Here is a 20792-nt window from a genome sequence, read left to right as displayed (position 1 = left end):
AAACCTAGGTGCCACTGCATTATAAATTTTCAAATGTATTTTGGCAAGGGAAACAAACCACTGTAAACGCGTTTTTGTGGAAATGTGTTGCATAAAATCTAGCAACTCATGTATAAATAAAAAATCAGATATAGAAAAACTTAGCAACATATATTGTTATCTACTTGCGCAACACTAAAAACCAAAACATAAAAATACTTGTTTGTTTTACAAAACACACATGGACGTATAATGAGTTGCATACTCTTAAGTACAGTTAGTGAATTTGAACACACCTTGTATGGGCCTCTGATGTTTTAAAAAGAACCACAATAATCATAACACTTAATTACTTTTTTATTTGATACTTTTTAATTTGATTGTTTCTTCTTTCTGTTCTCTATGTGTCAGAGTTTTTGACTTACATTATCAGTAGGTTAACATGACAGAATAATTATTGTATTTCTGCTAATTATTCAAAAATTTTAAAATGTATTGTGTCCTTTGTTTTCTTTTTTCAATATTTGTGTTAATTTGAAATGTTGAGCATCATCAAGCTTCTCTTTAATAATCTCAACGACTAGTAGGTTTACTAAAACAATGTAATATTTTAAAATACTTACATTTTTGTTTTATATTACAGAGTCTTGATAAAGGGGTCAAACAACCCCGAAAGCTAGACAAAAAGTCAAAAGAGTGTTTCTTTGATATCCTGGCCAAACTTCTGACTGCAACCCTAATAAACCACTTGTTTGTTGATATTGACAGTCACTAATATCCAGTATTTCTTATATATATATATATATATATATATATATATATATATAAACAAAAAAAAAAAAAACAAAAGATGTAAATCTTTGAAACACACTCAGTGATCAAAAGATCTAAGTTATTGGTTTACCGACCAAACGTAACTAAATCAAACAAATGAAATAGAGAATGTGGAAAAATCCCCTTACGAACAATTCACACATCCACCATTTCAGGTTGGGAAAAATTTCTTGAATAGAATCAAAGATCCAAACACCTGTTCTTAGAAATGTGTTTCGCCCTCTTCAACCTCTCTGGGCTTATCAATAAAGATGAGAGGTTGAATATCTTTAGACACATTCCATCAAAAAACAACATTCGAGACCCAGACATAGCAGGAGCGTATATCTACGCCGCATAATCTGACCATGACAGCCTCACGTTTTAATTCCCTAATTACTATAAGTAAAATATATGTTTGAAAAACAAAAAAAAAACAAAAGATGTAAATCTTTGAAACACACTCATTTTTTTTTCCACATTCTCTATTTCATTTGTTTGATTTAGTTACGTTTGGTCGGTAAACCAATAACTTAGATCTTTTGATCACTGAGTGTGTTTCAAAGATTTACATCTTTTGTTTTTTTTTTTTTTGTTTTTCAAACATATATTTTACTTATAGTAATTAGGGAATTAAAACGTGAGGCTGTCATGGTCAGATTATGCGGCGTAGATATACGCTCCTGCTATGTCTGGGTCTCGAATGTTGTTTTTTGATGGAATGTGTCTAAAGATATTCAACCTCTCATCTTTATTGATAAGCCCAGAGAGGTTGAAGAGGGCGAAACACATTTCTAAGAACAGGTGTTTGGATCTTTGATTCTATTCAAGAAATTTTTCCCAACCTGAAATGGTGGATGTGTGAATTGTTCGTAAGGGGATTTTTCCACATTCTCTATATATATATATATACACAGTAGAACCTCGATTATCCGTGTGCGGATTATCCGGGCTGCAGATTATCCGTGCTATGATTTTCTATTACTCAAATTGCATTTTTGAGGTTTTATCAAAGTAGCGTGACATTAAATCACTCGATTTAAACCCTATACGCCGAGAAGTAGACTCAAAATGAAAGATTTATTTTTTCTGTTATCAATTTATGGTAGGTACATACGGATGTATATACAGTCTCTGGCCATATTATGACCACCCATGAATTTTTACAAAAATCAACTGTTCCATTAGGTATGTTTTGTTTAAAATATGATTTTTACATTTAATTTTGTTATGTAATGGTAATGTTGTACATTAACTATATTATATTTAATAATAAACACCAAAATATTACATGTTTATATAATTTTAATAATTTGTTGAACTTCTCACCTTAATCAGATGAAACACATTTGGGAGCTTGAAATGAGAAATTTCCGATGAAAAGGTCACTAACGAAATTGTTTTGATTAAAGGACTGGCATATCATTGAAACAACAATGACAAATTAAAGCAAAAAAAATTTAACTGCGTTCAAATTATGCCAAGACGGATACAAGCGGTATTCAAAGTTAAAGGTGACCCAACAAAATATTGAAAAAATAAAAATATGTTATATTTTTATATGTTTTATTTGTATTTATTATTAAATATGATACATTTAATAATAAACAACAATAAACCATTCGAAAATATCACTTATTTTAATTTTTTTAATATTTTGCTGAGCCCCCTCTAACTTTGATTGCCGCTAGTACCCGTCTTGGCATACTCTAAATGCAGCTAATTTTTTTTTGCTTCAATTTGTCATTGTGGTTTCAACGAAATGTTAGTTCTTTAATCAAAACAATTTTGTTAGTGACCTTTTCATCGGAAATTTCTCGTTTTAAAACCTCCCAAATATTTTCCATAATTAAGGTCATGTAATATTTTCAAATATTTTATTGCTGTTTATTATTCAATATATTATAGTTAAATAGTTAAAGCTTAACATTAACATTGCATAACAAAATTAAATTTAAAAATCATATTTTAAACAAAATCTACCTAGTAGAATAGTTGATTTTTGTAAAAATTCAAGGTGGTCATAATAATATGGCCAGGGACTATACGTACATACAGGGTGGGGCATTAGTGTGACAAAGTCCAATTACTCGTTTGTCGTGAGAGATACGAAAAAAGTTATTTACATAAAAGTTGGGACACGGATAGGGCCCTAATTTATAAATATTTTCAGATAGACACAAACTTATGTTTTTTTAAATGGAACACCCTGTATATATTTATATTTTTGGATTCTCCTCGATGTCTTCTTTCTCAAAATATAGGGTTTTGTAATATTATATAAGGTAGTTTAAAAGATAATTACGTTTTATTGTTAATTTCGTAGCAATATTCACACGCTGTAGAATTGTAGTGATTTGACATCAAAGTTTCTATTTACGATCAAACGATTTTTAATATAGTCTACTATTGTTAAACATTAATATTATAGCGAAAAGTTTAATATTAATATACAGGGTTGGTCAAAACTCGGAATGAGTATTTTTTGAGTTTTCTTAAATAGAACACCCTGTATTTTAGTATTCTAATGAAATGATATTTTATGATACTATTTTATTTCTTAAGCATTCCCTATTCCTAAGTGCCTTAATTTGTGAGTTATTGGTGATTCTTTAATCCAAACATTAATTGCAACAAAAATTACGTGAAATTTTATTAGGTGGCTGTGCAAATATTCAATCAAAAATAATTTTTCAAAAAAAGTAGATCTTAATCTAGACTGATCCTTAATTTATTAATATTGAATGAGGTATCCAAATACCTACGTAGTTAAGATTGTTGGTACATAAAACATTATTAACAACATACAAGATTCTACCTAGTTGGCTATGACAATAAATTTGCTAAAACAGTTGACATTATACTATTTTTATAGTTCCAGTTGCTTTGTTACCATTACTAATATTATTTTTTTTATAAGTAACTGATGAGTAACTTATCAAAATGTTGTTGTGCTAAGAGTAACAAAAATGTGCTACTAGCAATAAGAATTTTTCATCAGCAATTCCCTGATAGACGAAAACCAAGAAGAGAAACTTTTGAAAGTACACTAAAACGATTTCAACAGTCTAGGTCTAGATAGTTAGATTATAAGAACGTTCTTCCTAATATGCAGATCCTCAGTTACACTAAGGATTACATTTAATTCATTTTATTCATTTAAAATAGTTTTTATTCGATCAGGATTCTCGTAATTTAAGTATCCAGTCCGTTGAAACTGTTTTAGCATAGTTTTAGAAGTTTCTCTTCTTGGTTTTTGTTTATCAGGAAATTGCTGATGAAAAATTCTCATTGTAAGTAGCACATTTTTGTTATACTCTCCTAGCACAAAAACCATTTTAATCAGTTACCCATCAGTTACTTATTAAAAAAATCGATATTAGTAATGGTAACAACGCAACTGGAACTATAAAAATAGTATAATATCAAATGTTTTAGCAAATTTATTGTCATAGCCAACTCGGTAGAATATTGTATGTTTTTATTCCTATTTTACGCACCAACAATTTTTACTACGTAGGTATTTAGATATCTCATCGAATATTAATAAATTAGGGATCAGTCTAGATTAATATCTACTATTTTTTTGAAAAATTATTTTTGATTAAATATTGGCACAGCCACCTAATATAATTTCACGTAATTTTTGTTGCAATTAATGTTTGGATTAAAGAATCACGAATAACTCAAAAATTAAAGCACTTAGGTATAGGGAATGCTTAAGAAATAAAAAAGTACCATAAAATATAATTTCATTGGAATGCTAAAATACAGGGTGTTCTATTTAAGAAAACTCAGAAAATACTCATTCCGAGTTTTGACCAACCCTGTATATTAATAATAAACTTTTCGCTATATTATTAATGTTTAACAATATTAGACTATATTAAAAATCGTTTGACCATAAATAGAAACTTTGATGTCAAATCACTACAATTCTACAGGGTGTGAATGTTGCTAAGATATTAACAATAAAAGGTAATTATCTTTTAATCTACTTCGTATAATATTACAAAATCCTACATTTTGAGAAAGAAGACATCGAGGAGAATACAAAAATATAAAAATATACAGGGTGTTACATTTAAAAAAACATAACTTTGTGTCACCCTGTCAATACGGGTGACCCTGTATATCTGAAAATATTTTTAAATTATGGTCCTAACTTTTACCTACAACTGTGCCCCAACTTTTACCTAAATATTTTTCTTTGTATCTCTTACGACAAACGAGTAATTGGACTTTGTCACACTAATGCCCCACCCTGTATGTATTATATATGAGAAATAAATGTTTGGATTATCCGTGCTTTTCAATTATCCGTGCCAACGTCCGGTCCCGAGGAGCACGGTTAATCGGGGTTCTACTGTATATATAATCAGGAGCCACTAAAAGCAGCTTTACATCAAGGCTATGCAAGTCTCATGCTATGCAAGTCCGTCTTGCATGGCATATCTCTTGCCTACCCTGACCTTTTTACATCGGAGCTATTTCTGTGCAATTTTAGATACCACTTTCATTGTTGCCAATAGAAGAAATATATCAAAATATTAACTTTAGATATTTCACTTAAAAACTTCAGTCCATAATTAAATATATTCAAATATAAACCACAAATTATTACATCCAATAAATACCATTTAAACTTAACAATAAAGTTAAGTTTTTTTCTAAACTATAAATTTTGTCATATTGGCAACATGAATTTTGACAGGACTTGCATCATAATAGCATAAAAAATAGAACATGTTTTAATTTTTCGTCTAGCACAGGAATTACATGGAAATAGCGCGTGGGCATGCGCAGTAGCGTGATCTGTCTTGCATGGCTCTTGCCTAGCATGAAAATAGCATAATGTAAAACTGTCTTTATACCATCTAATGGTGTGTGGCAGTCAGCATACCATCACTGGTATACAAATGTTCGCCATTCTTTTTTATAAATAAAAAAAATTGGCCCGGGAAGATATTTAGATTTTTTGGATCATTGTAAACAAAAAAGGTATTTCGTAATTTTTCTCTTAGGTTGATCGTCTTCGAGTTGTAAACAATTTAAATCTGAAAAAGAACGAAAGATGACGATTTTTGAGGCTCAAAAACAGTAGTAAATATATTATTTTTGAAATTATAAAGTACCTAAGTTCAAGTTCAAACTTTATTCTATCAGATCTTGGTAAGTATTTTGGTCTTATTGCATTTTCAAAACATTGACTCTTTGTTATTGCAGCCCTACCGTCCATCCTCGCATAAGGAACTTTCCTCATTAACAATTAAAAAAACATAGTTCAGAATAAAACATGGTAAAAATTCTTATCGGAACCTGATAAAAGAAGGTTTTAAATTGAATTTAACTACAGCATGATTACAAAAATAATATTTTTTATTTGTCTTTTTGACCCTTGAAAATGGCCCTCTTTCGTCCTCCCTTCAGTTTTAAATTGTTTATAACTCGAAAACGATCAACTTACACATTACAAAAGACCTGTTTTGTTTAGAATGATCCAAAAAATCTGAAATGATATCTTCACGGGTCGAAATTTTTTTTTAATTAAAATAAGTCATTTTGTAACTAATATGAATCAGAATAAAATTAGATCAGGCACGCCTTGTTTTATTATAAATGTTAACATACTACACTACATATCCAATATTTTTTATCCATTAGAGAGATCGATGCAGATCGACCTTACATCGGATCCTCTACTAAAAATCTGTATCATAATGAAGCCCAATATGATACAGGTATTTAAATCAGAATTGATATAACTTCTTCTTCTTCTACGGCACTACAGCCCAAATGGAGCCTTGGCCTCCTTTATTTTTTGCCTCCACATTTGCCTGTCTGTAGCTGCATTTCTCCATACACGGACTCCTAAAAGGGCTTGTGCGTCGCTGTTTACTGTGTCTTCCCAGCGCTTTCGTGGGTTCCCAAGCTTCCCTTGTCGTTGGGAATTGATATAACATATTAGCTTGTAATATGAGTCAATGCCAATTTCGTTGGATTTAGAAATGATAGAATTTCTACTCTCATACTTTAACTACATAAATTACAATTATTTGAATACCTGTATCATCATTAGTGCCGTCGCCAGGGGGTACAACGGACTCCTTTATTTAGATTGACTTACCAAAGTTTTTTTTATGTATTTTGATCCGTAGAACATGAATTTTTTGGCATTAGTTACTCCGGATGTAGATAAGATTGTTATAAACAAAAAAAACTTGCAAAATTACAAAAAAAAAAAGATTTTTGCAAAACTAAACATGTTTTTTGTATTTTTCGGGTCATTATAAGTAAACAATGTTATTACAAGTTTTTTCATAGAATGCATAGCTTTCGAGATATACTCAGTTGAACTTTCAAAAAAAGAAAATTTGTTCAGCCCGAATTACTTTTTATTAAAAACTAAAATAGCAATGCTGCTTACAGCATTTGAAAGTTCAAGTCAAATTATAACGATTTGGATATATAGCGATACGCTTTAATTACTATTTTTGCTAATTGTAATTTTAATATTTTTTCTCAAAAACAAAACAACGTTAGTCATTCAAACTGCATATTCAAATACGAAGGTTATGGCCTTACCCTGTGACATCTGTTGTTCGTCTATGCGGCAACAAACTGCACCCTCATTAATTAAGTATTTTATCAGACAGTTAATGTGTCAACAGCTAGCTATGCATTCGAAATTGTTTTTCGTAAAAGTAGACGCCAGACTTGATAGTGATTTATGTGATCTTCTGGTCAGGGGAAAAGGAATACAAACATTATCATCGTTGTGGTTGCTTTCTTTAGTCACTACGCAGCATGCGAACCATACACACATACCGACGCGACCCTCTCCGAGAGACCTAAACGAACACATTTTCGTTGCAAAAATAAAATTACCGTTTGTTTTATTATATCCATTTTTAATTAAATTCCGCAACTCACACATCGGAATATTGGTGACCCTCGCGAGTACTTTAAACCGCCGCGAAAATTTAAAAAAAGTTAGTTTTTTTTAATATACTTTTGCCGGTTAATAAATACAGTGAACAGCAACAATGACGACCAGTGCCAACAATAGTGTCTCAGATCGGATTGCAGTGGCCATCGGGAAATTGACAGCCGAATTAGCTGACATGAAAATCCAGCTATGTAGCTTGTCAATTGCCCAAGCACACACAAAACACTAACAGCAACCACGCACCACGCACCAGCACCATGCACCACGCACCAGCACCACGCACCAGGCACCACGCAACAAGCGCCAAGCATCACGCACCAAGCATCACGCACCAAGCACCACGCAACAAGCGTCAAGCACCAAGCACCACGCAATAAGCGACAAGCACCACGCACCAAGCATCACGCACCAAGCATCACGCACCAAGCACTACGCAACAAGCGTCAAGCACCAAGCACCACACAACAAGCGCCAAGCACCACGCACCAAGCATCACGCACCAAGCACCACGCAACAAGCGTCAAGCACCACGCAACAAGCACCACGCACCAAGCATCACGCACTAAGCAACACGCACCATGCACCATGCACCACGCACCACGCACCAAACACCGACGACAATGCTCACATTCATTTACTTTTGTCGTCCGGGTAAATAGAAAAGAAATGACCAGCAAAACAAACAACAACAGACCGGGGAGAAAAGCAAGATTTACTGGAACTTACCAAGAAAATGTTAGTTCAAAGTGAATCAAGTGATTTTTTTTTTCTTTCTCCTTGTATAAACTTTGCATTATTTTTTTTTCCTATTTTCAATTTTCATTATATGTAATTTGTATATATTATATATTATCTATCGTTTTAGTCTCTCAGAAGGGGGTGTATAGCGATACGCTTTAATTACTATTTTTGCTAATTGTAATTTTAATATTTTTTCTCAAAAACAAAACAACGTTAGTCATTCAAACTGCATATTCAAATACGAAGGTTATGGCCTTACCCTGTGACATCTGTTGTTCGTCTATGCGGCAACAAACTGCACCCTCATTAATTAAGTATTTTATCAGACAGTTAATGTGTCAACAGCTAGCTATGCATTCGAAATTGTTTTTCGTAAAAGTAGACGCCAGACTTGATAGTGATTTATGTGATCTTCTGGTCAGGGGAAAAGGAATACAAACATTATCATCGTTGTGGTTGCTTTCTTTAGTCACTACGCAGCATGCGAACCATACACACATACCGACGCGACCCTCTCCGAGAGACCTAAACGAACACATTTTCGTTGCAAAAATAAAATTACCGTTTGTTTTATTATATCCATTTTTAATTAAATTCCGCAACTCACCCATCGGAATAGATATATTAACATTGCTAAAAATTAATTTTTTTATTGTTAAACAAAGCTATAAACACATAGTGCTTGAGTGACGTTTTCAATGCATTCAATGCAAATGCAACGCATCTCATTTAAAATCGAACGAGAAGCTCCTGCAAACAGGCAATTTCTACTTAGCATGCACTAAAACGCATGCATTGGGCACGCGTCAAAACGGTCAAACACTATTTGTTTATAGCTTTGTTTAACAATAAAAAAATGATTTTTAGTAATGCAAATAACTAAAACCCGTATAATTTGAAATGAACTTTCAAATGTTGTATAGCGCAGGCCCTGGAAGTATTTGAGTATGCAAAACCTGAGGACCGGCAACTATGTTCGGATTCTTTTACCTGAGACCTTGAACAATGAAAAACTGAATCTTGCCGGAAGGTGAGATGGTGCCGTGTTACCCCCTCCCTCCCCCTATGTTACGGATAGATAAAAAGCGATTACCGCGTTTGTCTCGAAAACTGTGCATCCTACGAAAAAACTTGTAAGGACATTTTTTGCTTAGAATACCCAAAAATACAAAAATATGTTTTGTTTCGCGCAAAATCGCTATTTTGTAATTTTGAAAGTTTTTTGTTTATAAGTTACCAATAAGACCCAACTGTTACCCAAAATATTCGTGTTCTACGGGTCAAAATACATAAAACAAACTTGGGTAAGTAGATTTAAATAAAGGAGGCCTGCCTCTGGCGAGTGGCGACAGTACTAAATGGGCTTCATTATGATTAAGATTTTCAGAAGTAATTACACGATAGCTCTAAAATTATCGATTTGTATCCAGAGTGACACTATGACGGTTTTAATTTCACGACACGAAGGGGGGTGAAATTATGTCAAAGTGTCCACGAGAGCAAAACAAATCGATAATTTTTAAGAGCTCGAGAGGAATTCTGTAAGATTATTTCATGAATAAATCTATCATTTTAAATCATTTTATCTAATATTATATTGATATCTTGAATAGCCTGAATATTTGCTAAACCTATTTTTTGGTATTCTCTGTGACAAGTTGTAAAACATTAATTGTCATTAATGTCACTGAATGTATCTTTCGTAGCAACGAAAGGAATCTGACCTAAAATACTTGACGATGGGTAATTATTATAAATTATCGGGTATAAATTAGCGGATAAATTATATAAATTATATAAATTATCGGGTATCACAAGAGAGTGAGAATAAATTGAAAATATGCGACAGTTTTTCGAAAATTTGTTGTCTGGCAATAGACACGAGAGCCCGCAGGGCTCGAGTGGCTATTGCCCAATGACAACAAATTTGAGTAAAAATGAAGCTTATTTTCTTATTTATTCTTACTGTCGTGTGATTATTTTTTAATACGTATATTATGGATATTTTCTTAAATGTGACAATTGTCAAAACTAGGGAACTGGTTATTGCCATTAAACAGAAACAATCTACTTAAAAAAATTCTATCGGTAATTTTCTACAGTAGATAATTCTCAGTATAATTTTAATCTGATTGGACAGAATTAAACACGTGATCAAATATCTTACTATACGATTGGAAGTTAAAATCATTAAAAAATAATCGTTGTAATTTTTATTCTTGTAGGTTTCTATGGGTCAGAATCTCTGAATGAATTTGTTCCAATCCGTCACATTACCGTTCTTGAATGGTTATAGTATAAGAGCTGTGAGACATTTTTGAGTAGGTATTTTAGGCAACCTGAAAATTTGTCAGGGGATTCTTCCATGATAGCGGAATACCAAAATGCCGGTCTGGCTGGAGGGTAGCGGTTATTTTCCCCAAAAATCCCCCCCAAAGTTAAAAAAGGGTACAAATTGTTATTAAAAAAAATATCATTGACGTGACTTTAAGTAAATTTAAATATTCAAATATAAAGGAAATAAACAGGCCAAGCGATTTGAGGGCGATTTTAACTCTGCAAGATACTTGCATGGGCGCCCCAGGATTATTTTCAGGGGGTGCATCTGAACTTCAGGAGATTTCATCTTAATATATACATACTGTTAACGAGTATAAAATATACAACTATGCATGCATAGCTATGTACATTCCTTCCCGACATGGAGGTGCAATTGTCATTTTGACAGGGTATTTTTTAATATTAGAAATAAATATTCTAAAACGACAGGATTTTTTTGGTGAAATCTTCCAACTACCAGCTGATCAAACAAATTACACGTGCATGTAAATGAAAAGCGTTATAAGTAAGCAGCAGTGTGAGAAAGATCATATACCGATAGCTGTTTGCGTTCTCTGTTGCAGCTGAGCGAGTCCGTTCGCTCGAGTAAAATAACGTGACCTGGCGATTGCCATGTTTTTGTGCCTCGAAAGGTTAGAATAATTATTATATATTATAGTTTTTTAAATAACTTTTTATTAATTTTGCAAATATAGTAGAAAAATACAAATTTATTAATATAAATATAGATAGGTACAGGTAGAAGAGTATAAACCTATAAACTAAATTAATTATGTGTCCGAATCTTGTATTTCTTCTTCAAACTACTCATCTGAGCTTAAATATTCATTCTCTTCTTCTTCGTCAGACTCCCCTCGAGACCCAGATTCCTCTTCTACATGATCTGTAAATAGTTGTAATGTGTATTTAGAATTATTTAAAAATTAATTAGTGATATACCGAGTCGAAGCCTGGACAATCACGGGCGCATCTGAAAAAATCTTGCCATTGTTAAGATGTGGTGTTATCAAATATTGTAAATAATATAATGGACACAACACGTAACAAACACGGAAACATTAGGAAAGATGAAAAAGGCAAAAGAACTACTCAACACTATGAAGGAAAGAAAAATAAGCTACTTTGATCATATACTAAGAAATAAAAAACGTGATGTGATTGGTTATATAAGAAAAAATGCAAGAAAAAAGAGAACAGGGAAGACGATGCCTATCCTAGTTGAAAAATTTAAAGTAGTGGAGTGTAATCTAAATATAAAAAATAACAAACTCAGTATATCACGAGCTGAGTATATTCATGATATTTTTTACATTATTCGATAACACCACATCTCAACAATGGCAAGATTTTTCAGGTGCGCCCGTGATTGTCCAGGCTTCGACTCCGTTTAAAAGGACAGAGAATACGTAGCAACTCAATTAATTAGTCACTAATTAATTTCTAATTAATTCTAAATACATATTACAACTATTTACAGATCATGTAGAAGAGGAATCTGGGTCTCGAGGGGAGTCTGACGAAGAAGAAGATAATGAATATTTAAGCTCAGATGAGTAGTTTGAAGAAGAAATACAAGATTCTGACACATAATTAATTTAGTTTATAGGTTTATACTCTTCTACCTGTACCTATCTATATTTATATTAATAAATTTGTATTTTTCTACTATATTTGCAAAATTAATAAAAAGTTATTAAAAAAACTATAATATATAATAATTATTCTAACCTTTCGAGGCACAAAAACATGGGAATCGCCAGGTCACGTTATTTTTCTCGAGCGAACGGACTCGCTCATCTACAACAGAGAACGCAAACAGCTATCGGTATACGCTCTTTCTCACACTGCTGCTTACCTATAACGCTTTTCATTTACATGCACGTGTAATTTGTTTGATCAGCTCGCAGTTGAAAGATTTCACCAAAAAAATCCTGTCTTTTTTAGAATATTTATTTTTAATATTAAAAAATACCCTGTCAAAATGACAATTGCACCTCCCTGTCGGGAAGGAATGTACATAGCTATGCATGTATAGTTGTATATTTTATACTCGTTAACAGTATGTACATATTAAGATGAAATCTTCTAAAGTTCAGATGCACCCCCTGAAAATAATCCTGGGGCGCCCATGCAAGTGTCTTGCAGAGTTAAAATCGCCCTCAAATCGCCTGGCCTGTTTATTTCCTTTATATTTGAATATTTAAATTTACTTAAAGTCACGTCAGTGATATTTTTTGTAATAACAATTTGTACCCTTTTTTTAACTTTGGGGGGGATTTTTGGGGAAAATAACCGCTACCATCCAGCCAGACCGGCATTTTTGTATTACGCTATCATGGAAGAGTCACCTCTAAAATTTTCAGGTTGCCTAAAATACCTACTCAAAAATGTCTCACAGCTCTTGGACCATTACGCTTATGCGCACTAACATATTTTCCGTTACTGCGCATACTCGTAACCATTTAAGAACGGTAGTGTGACGGGTTGGTCCAAACCTAATAATTATATTAGAGGAGAGTAGGGTTAAGTCGAATAGCTAAATTTTGAAATTAAATAAATTTTACAATTTTCGAAATGAAAGGACACCGCACACATCTTATGAAAAATATAATGTCACTTAAATGAAATAAAATTTAGATGAACCGATTGGTCTTGAAATTACACTAATTTCATATCATTGCACCAACTCTTTATTTTGAATAACAAGAGCGCAAATTGATAAAAATAAATCTAAAATCAAATGGTAATTTACGTGTGTCAAAGAGAGAACAAATATTTTGTAAATATTTTGTGTCCTTTTGTAAACAACATATTTTATTACAGTAAAGTTTAAGATAATTATGTCGTAATATAAATTACATTAAGTCAGTAACGTTTTTATTATGCGTGGGTTTGTCAGACATTGTCTTTTTCACTTTGCCCCACATGGTTGGATAAAGTGAAATTGTCTAGAGTACGGTTTGAAATCGGCCTTGCTTCTGACTTGGCGTCTCTTCCTCTTTTTTCCGGATTTAATGCTCCGATTTAACGTAGCAACAGAAATTCCTTGTTGCATACCAGCTTGATTTTGGCAAAGGATGCCCGTTCGCAAAGATCTGATTCCAGATGTCATTGGCTCCACAGACTATTGTTGTTGGATTGTTTTTCGTTTATAATTTCACATTTTACACCTGGAAATACACATATTCTTTTTTAATGGTGGCAATTAAGTGTAGTTACATGTGGGGTAAAGTGAAACAATATTTCACTTTGTCCAACTATAAAAATTTCACATTGCCCCAAATGGATTTAAAAGCAAACTCGTCCTGTAAAATTTTTTAACCATAACCTAACGATCTATATTTTATATAAAAGATAGTTAAGTATGATTGCTTTTGTGTGTTGCTTTCAAAAATATGTTTAGTTAAATAAGATAGAAGAAATAGCAATTACACTCGATCAATGACATCGACAGACGACTGTTACAAAATAGTCGATAAGCACGTACTACTTCTAAACATTGTTTGCATTGTAAACAGTGATGGCTCCGTTTGCGGAAGTATTTGAAAACGAGATATTTCGCTTTACCCCACTATTTCACTTTACCCTACCCTTCCCTACATATTATTTTTAACCAACAGAATCGCAAGATACTATTCTGTATCGAAGTTTGCACATGCTCAATGACCAATGTCAACTCAAATGTATACGGTTTGACAGTTCACAATATAATTGATGGATTCGACCGTTACTTGATGAAAGTTCATTTTATCTAACAATAAAACACTGAAAACGTTTGTTTTCTATACTTCCACAAAATTTATTACAACTATGTGACAACAGCTGTTTCGGCAGAGTGCCTTTCTCAAGTGATATAGTTTACAATGTGTTTGCCTTTTTAAGTCTTTAACTGAAGAGGTTGAGGAGTGGGGAGCTGTTTGTCTCGAGTTGGTCATTCAGAATTATATCTGTATTTTTCAGTTTATTAATTTCCATAGATTCTAAAAAAAGATAGCTTAAGGCCTTTATTTTGAACATGCAGAATTTTGAAACTCTTCATTGAAAGAATGATTATGATCTAGAAGGTGAAGTGCGTATGTAGAAGTGTCTGTTTTTCTATTGTTGAAAGCCCTTTTGTGTTCTGCTATCCGTTTGTCAAAAGTTCTTCCAGTTTGACCGATGTACGTTTTCGGACAGTCACCACAAGTTAGTTTGTACACACCACTATGTAGTTGCTTTATTTTTCGGCTTTTATTGTTCTTAATATATTTGCTTAAGTTGTTGTTAGTTCTGAAAGCTGGTGTAATTCCTTTCTTTTTTATGTATCTGGCTATTTTTGTTGTTATCTTGCCAGTATATGTGAGAGAGCAGAAGGTACTGGGTTTTTTCTGTGGTGGTGGATACACTAGTCTCAGGGCTTTCAGCCGTTGTTTACTGCTATTTGTTTAATGATGTTTAGTTCTATCTCGAAGTTATTTTTTGTCATGGGAATTTCTGTCAGTCTATATATCATGCTATGGTAGGCTGCTAATTTGTGTTGTGTAGGATGGGATGATGAATTGTGTATAGTTGTGTCAGTATGGGTAGTTTTATGATATACGGAGAACTCATGTTTGTTGTGTAGTCTGGTAATCGTTACATCTAGAAAGTTTATGGAGTTATTCTGTTCTGTTTCTATTGTAAACTCAATATTACTATGAAGTGAATTAATGTATGATAGAAATTGGTCAAGTTGTCTGTTAGTTCCTGTGAAGCATCCTAGTATATAATCCACGTATCTCCACCAATATAAGAATTGTTTAAATACGGGATGTTTAGAAATTGTTGTTTCAAGTTGGTTCATAAATATATCTGATAGCAATGGATAATCCTCTAAGCCCATTGCTATCATATATATTTATGAACCAACTTGAAACAACAATTTCTAAACATCCCGTATTTAAACAGTTCTTATATTGGTTGAGATATGTGGATAATATACTAGTATGCTTTACAGGAACTAACAGACAACTTGACCAATTTCTATCATACATTAATTCACTTCATAGTAATATTGAGTTTACAATAGAAAGAGAACAGAATAACTCCATAAACTTTCTAGATGTAACGATTACCAGACTACACAACAAACATGAGTTCTCCGTATATCATAAACCTACCCATACTGACACAACTATACACAATTCATCATCTTATCCTACACAACACAAATTAGCAGCCTACCATAGCATGATACATAGACTGACAGAAATTCCCATGACAAAAAATAACTTCGAGGTAGAATTAAACATCATTAAACAAATAGCAGTAAACCACGGCTATAACGAACAAACAGTTAACATAATTTTAAACCAAAAACTCCATAAGAAAGCCTTGAAATTAGTGTATCCACCACCACAGAAAGAACCCAGTACCTTCTGCTCTCTCACATATACTGGCAAGATAACAACAAAAATAGCCAGATACATAAAAAAGAAAGGAATAACACCAGCTTTCAGAACTAACAACAACTTAAGCAAATATATTAAGAACAATAAAAGCCGAAAAAGAAAGCAACTACAGAGTGGTGTGTACAAACTAACTTGTGGTGACTGTCCGAAAACGTACATCTGTCAAACTGGCAGAACTTTTGACAAACGGATAGCAGAACACAAAAGGGCTTTCAACAATAGAAAAACAGACACTTCTACATACGCACTTCACCTTCTAGATCATAATCATTCTTTCAATGAAGAGTTTCAAATTCTGCATATTCAAAATAAAGGCCTCAAGCTATCTTTTTTTAGAATCTATGGAAATTAATAAACTGAAAAATACAGATATAATTCTGAATGATCAACTTGAGACAAACAGCCCCCCACTCCTCAACCTCTTCAGTTACAGACTTAAAAAGGCAAACACATTGTAAACTATATCACTTGAGAAAGGCACTCTGCCGAAACAGCTGTAGTCACATAGTTGTAATAAATTTTGTGGAATTATAGAAAACAAACGTTTTCAGTGTTTTATTGTTAGTTTACAATATTTAGACAAACTGACAAATTTAAATATTATCTTTTATTTTTTATAAATTTAAGTTTTCAATTCGGTGTTGTTTCTGCATTAATATAACATTTTTAACAAAACTTTATATTTACTGTTGGGTTACAATAATCAGCTGCATAGATATTCCAATTGTAGTTTGTAGAAATTCAAATAAAAACACCATCGTATACGGCTTTTTCATTTTATCAACCAATCTAAAAATAGAGGCAACAAGTTAGCAACACGAAATTATTAAAAATTAACAACACATATTTAGCATATCGTAGAATTTTTTACGCTTTAAAAATTTTGTAGATGCTTAATTATTGTAAAGCAGGCTCAATGTAAATTATTTAAAACCAAAATTAAAAGTCGGTCTTTATATAGCATGTCAAGAAAAAATAGTTACTTATGTACCAGGGGCATAGTCCTGTCGCCAGAAAATTGCTTTTTTGTAATTTTGAAAGTTTTTTGTTTATAAGAATCTTATCGACATCCGGACCCAACTGTTACCCAAAAAATTCATATTCGACGGGTCAAAATACATAAAAAAAACTTCGACGGGTACGTCCATCTCAATAAAGGAGGCCGTTGTACCCCCTTGGCGACAGGACTATACTGTAAAAAATGAAAAATGGTGTATGTATTAGATATTTAGACCTAGTAGAAGCAGAGTTATAGCTAATGGATAATAGGCTCATATTCGTAAAATTCCAAATCGAATATTTTAACGTGAAATAACCAAAAAATGAAGCAATTTTTGGGTAAAACTCATTACAACTTTTTTAAAGTGTTTAAAACAGCTTTATTTTTCTGTTATAAAAATATTTATCTACTCTATGTCATATTATGTGTAAGTTTTTAGTTTGTGAAAACTGTCATTATATATAGCAGTGGGTGAAGGGTTTAAAGTGTGCGTGAAGTATCAATGTAGTTTAAATATGATTTACTTTTTCGCACACTTTCAAAGGGTTTTTTGGCACACTTTTATATAATCAAATATCCTTAATTTTCGCGTTGTCATGGTGATGACAATATTATGAGCAATGACTTACAATAAAATTTTTGACAGTTTTTTGGTTTGAAAGTAGTTAGGATTTTTAAATGTGAAGTTCTAAAAATTGTAGAATAGAAATGGATTCCAGTGACGAAGAGTTACAGTTTTTTTATTTGTTTATCGTAGATAAAATATTGTATGAAACTGCTCGCTCCGTTGTCGCTCGTGCTCTAAAAATCGCATGCGTTCGCAAAAAGCATACTTGACGAACTGTTTCATAAATAACTATTCTAGCATCAAAAGTAAACAAGTTACGCTCAAACTAAAGTTTATCCCTTTTTTTATAAAAAAATAGGGAAAATCACCCCCTAACTAGCATCTCAAATGATTCGTTACCATTTCACAAGTTGCTTTACTGGTGTATGTATTGTTTATATGATCTGTAGGTTTCATTGTTTCAAAGTTCTTATTTTTGAAAGGTCTGTAGTTAAAAGGGCTTGAACGAGTCACTAATCACGAGTGTATGCAAAATTAGAAACACCAAATTTTAACCAATCTTTGTCTTACAGAAAAACAAACAAATACAAGATATTCAGAACAGCAAACTCGACTTTTTTATTGTTGAGATTTTTGGTACCTCTAATAATTTTTAAGTTATTTTGAAAGAAAAGCATTTTTTTTTTAGAATTTAAAATTTTAAAATTTTACTTTAAAGCATTTTTTTTTAAATAAGCACGTTGAATCGATGAAACTTACAGATCATATAAACACAACATAAATAAAGCAACTTGTGAAACGGTAACGATTAATTTCATTTTTGCTAGTTAGGGGGTGATTTTCCTGATATTTTTTTTTTCGAAAACAAAAGGGACCAACGGTATTTTGAGCGTAACTTGCTTACGTTTGATGCTAGAATCTGTTTTTATAAAAACATAAATAAAGCTTTTTAAACTCTTTCAAAAAATTGTGGTTTTCTCCAAAAAGTGCTTCATTTTTTGGTTATTTCACGTTGAAACATTCTATTTGGAATTTAGCGAATATAAACTTATTTTTTCTTTAGCTATAACTCTACTTCTACTAATTCTTGAGACTTCATGCATACACATTTTTTCCATTTTTTACAGGCTATATTCTTCCTAAGAATGTTTTTGTCGATAAAATACTTACTTTTTGAATTATTTGCGAAAAGTAGTGTAAAAACGTGTTTGTTTTGTTGGAAAATAGACATATTCACTCGCAAATTACTCAAAAAGTGTTAACTAAAATTATATAGGGTAAAAGTTGCTTAGAGTTAGTCAGTTTATCGAATTCCGGATTCATTTTGAAACTATGTTTTACCCCTGGGAATGGGTTAAACTCACCCCCAGAGCAAAAGCAAACATCGGCACAAGATCACTTTTCTTCTTTGACTTTTTAGCTATGCGTATGCCAAATTGCATGTCAATCCAAATGGTTATTTAAAATTTGCAGCAAAAACCGTCAAAGAATGTACTATTTAAGAAAAATAACCAAATAAAAGACAGAGGATACTTACTCTAAAAGCAAGCGATGGTAGTGAATACATTCTAACATATCCTGTCTCGTTTTCATATTCTTAAAAGCGTGATTAAGCATCTTAAACTGTATTGTCAACTCTATGGCAGTGAGCATAAAAATAAAATCGTATCCATAGATCAGCGTGCACACGAACGTCTCGGTTTCAGCCTGCACAAACCAAACAAACAGAAATCCATGTTTGAAGGGTGGAACCCAGCTCGCAGTTGGTAGCTGGTGTACGAAGAATGGTTTAGTTTCTACCAGTATATTTGTAAGTAAAGTACAGATGGTGAAAACTACGTATCCTTTGGCAACGACAGAAAGAACTTTCATTTCGTATTTTATTAAGCTCTCTCCGTATTTGTTTTTTGGCCAGTATAGTTTTCGTATATCTACTAGGTCTAATAATTCTTTTCTGTAAAGAGTTACTGCAAACAACTTGGATGTTACCTAAAATATAAGAGATCTATAAATAACAATTTTTAATAAATATAAAAGAGACGGGCTACAGTAGCAACAAAATAGTTGACATCTATATCTGTAGAGTAGGGAGGGTGAGTCAAGTCCCACAGCACTTAGCCACAATTGAGCCATTGTGCATACTAGTGATGTAACGAATATTCGTATTCGCATTCGCATTCGCGAATATTCGCATGTTTTTACCTATTCGCATTCGCATCCGCATTCGCGAAATTTGTGCGAATGTTTTGCGAATATTAAAACCAGAAAAAAAATAATTTTAAGATAATATTAGGCTAATAAAATCAAAATCTATTCACTTCTCATCTTTTTTTATTAAGAAAAGGTAACTTAACCTCAAACATGCAGCTACTCTCAAATGGAAATATGCAGGACACAACAGCAGACAAAGATACGGAAGATGGAACAAAGTCAACAAAGCGATAACTCACTGGAGACCTTGGGACTACAAAAGAGGAGGGCAGACCACAGCCGAGGTGGTCGAATAACCTAAAAAGATCAGGCCATATAATGACCAGGGGCCTGATTCTAATTCATTTCGACAGTCGCAATTTCATTTCGACACCGCCATGACAGCCGGAGAGTATAGCGATTCTTGGGGATATTAACCTTATCATGTTGAGACTGCTCAGAATTTGGGTTGGCGCTTCGGTTTCTTGGATTTTGTTGATAGTCTGGGAAAATTATCGAAAAAATACCATTTTTGGGAAAAATTATTTACCAGCTATTTTATTGCTAAAATCGAATCTTAAGATTGCATATATTAGTAATATGGGGTATGACAAGTCCGCAAAAAGTGTGTTATTTTATTTATAAACAAATTAGCACTCCTAAATCTTCTTTTTTTTTTCAATTAGTGGTCTGTAACTCCTATAATTTTTCCTTTGAGCCAAAAACACTCAAATAAAAATTCACCGTAATTTAGTTCTGCACAAAGTTATTTTTTTTCCGATT

At 32.5% G+C, this 20792-nt stretch overlaps 1 protein-coding gene across 1 annotated transcript in view; it reads right to left on the bottom strand.

Annotated features, from left to right (window-relative positions):
• LOC114324961 (odorant receptor 49b-like) overlaps positions 1-20792 on the bottom strand; it is a 40115-nt gene that overhangs the window by 11989 nt on the left and 7334 nt on the right. The window contains exons 2-3 of the mRNA XM_050655520.1: positions 19357-19808; positions 16939-17040 (exon numbers count right to left, since the gene is read on the bottom strand). Of these exons, the coding sequence (XP_050511477.1) occupies positions 16939-17040; positions 19357-19808 (554 nt within the window). The remainder of the gene's footprint in view (positions 1-16938; positions 17041-19356; positions 19809-20792) is intronic.

Source organism: Diabrotica virgifera, chromosome 1, assembly GCF_917563875.1.
Source record: "Diabrotica virgifera virgifera chromosome 1, PGI_DIABVI_V3a".
Taxonomy (NCBI): Eukaryota; Metazoa; Arthropoda; class Insecta; order Coleoptera; family Chrysomelidae; genus Diabrotica; species Diabrotica virgifera.
This window is presented reverse-complemented; position numbering and strand designations above follow the sequence as displayed.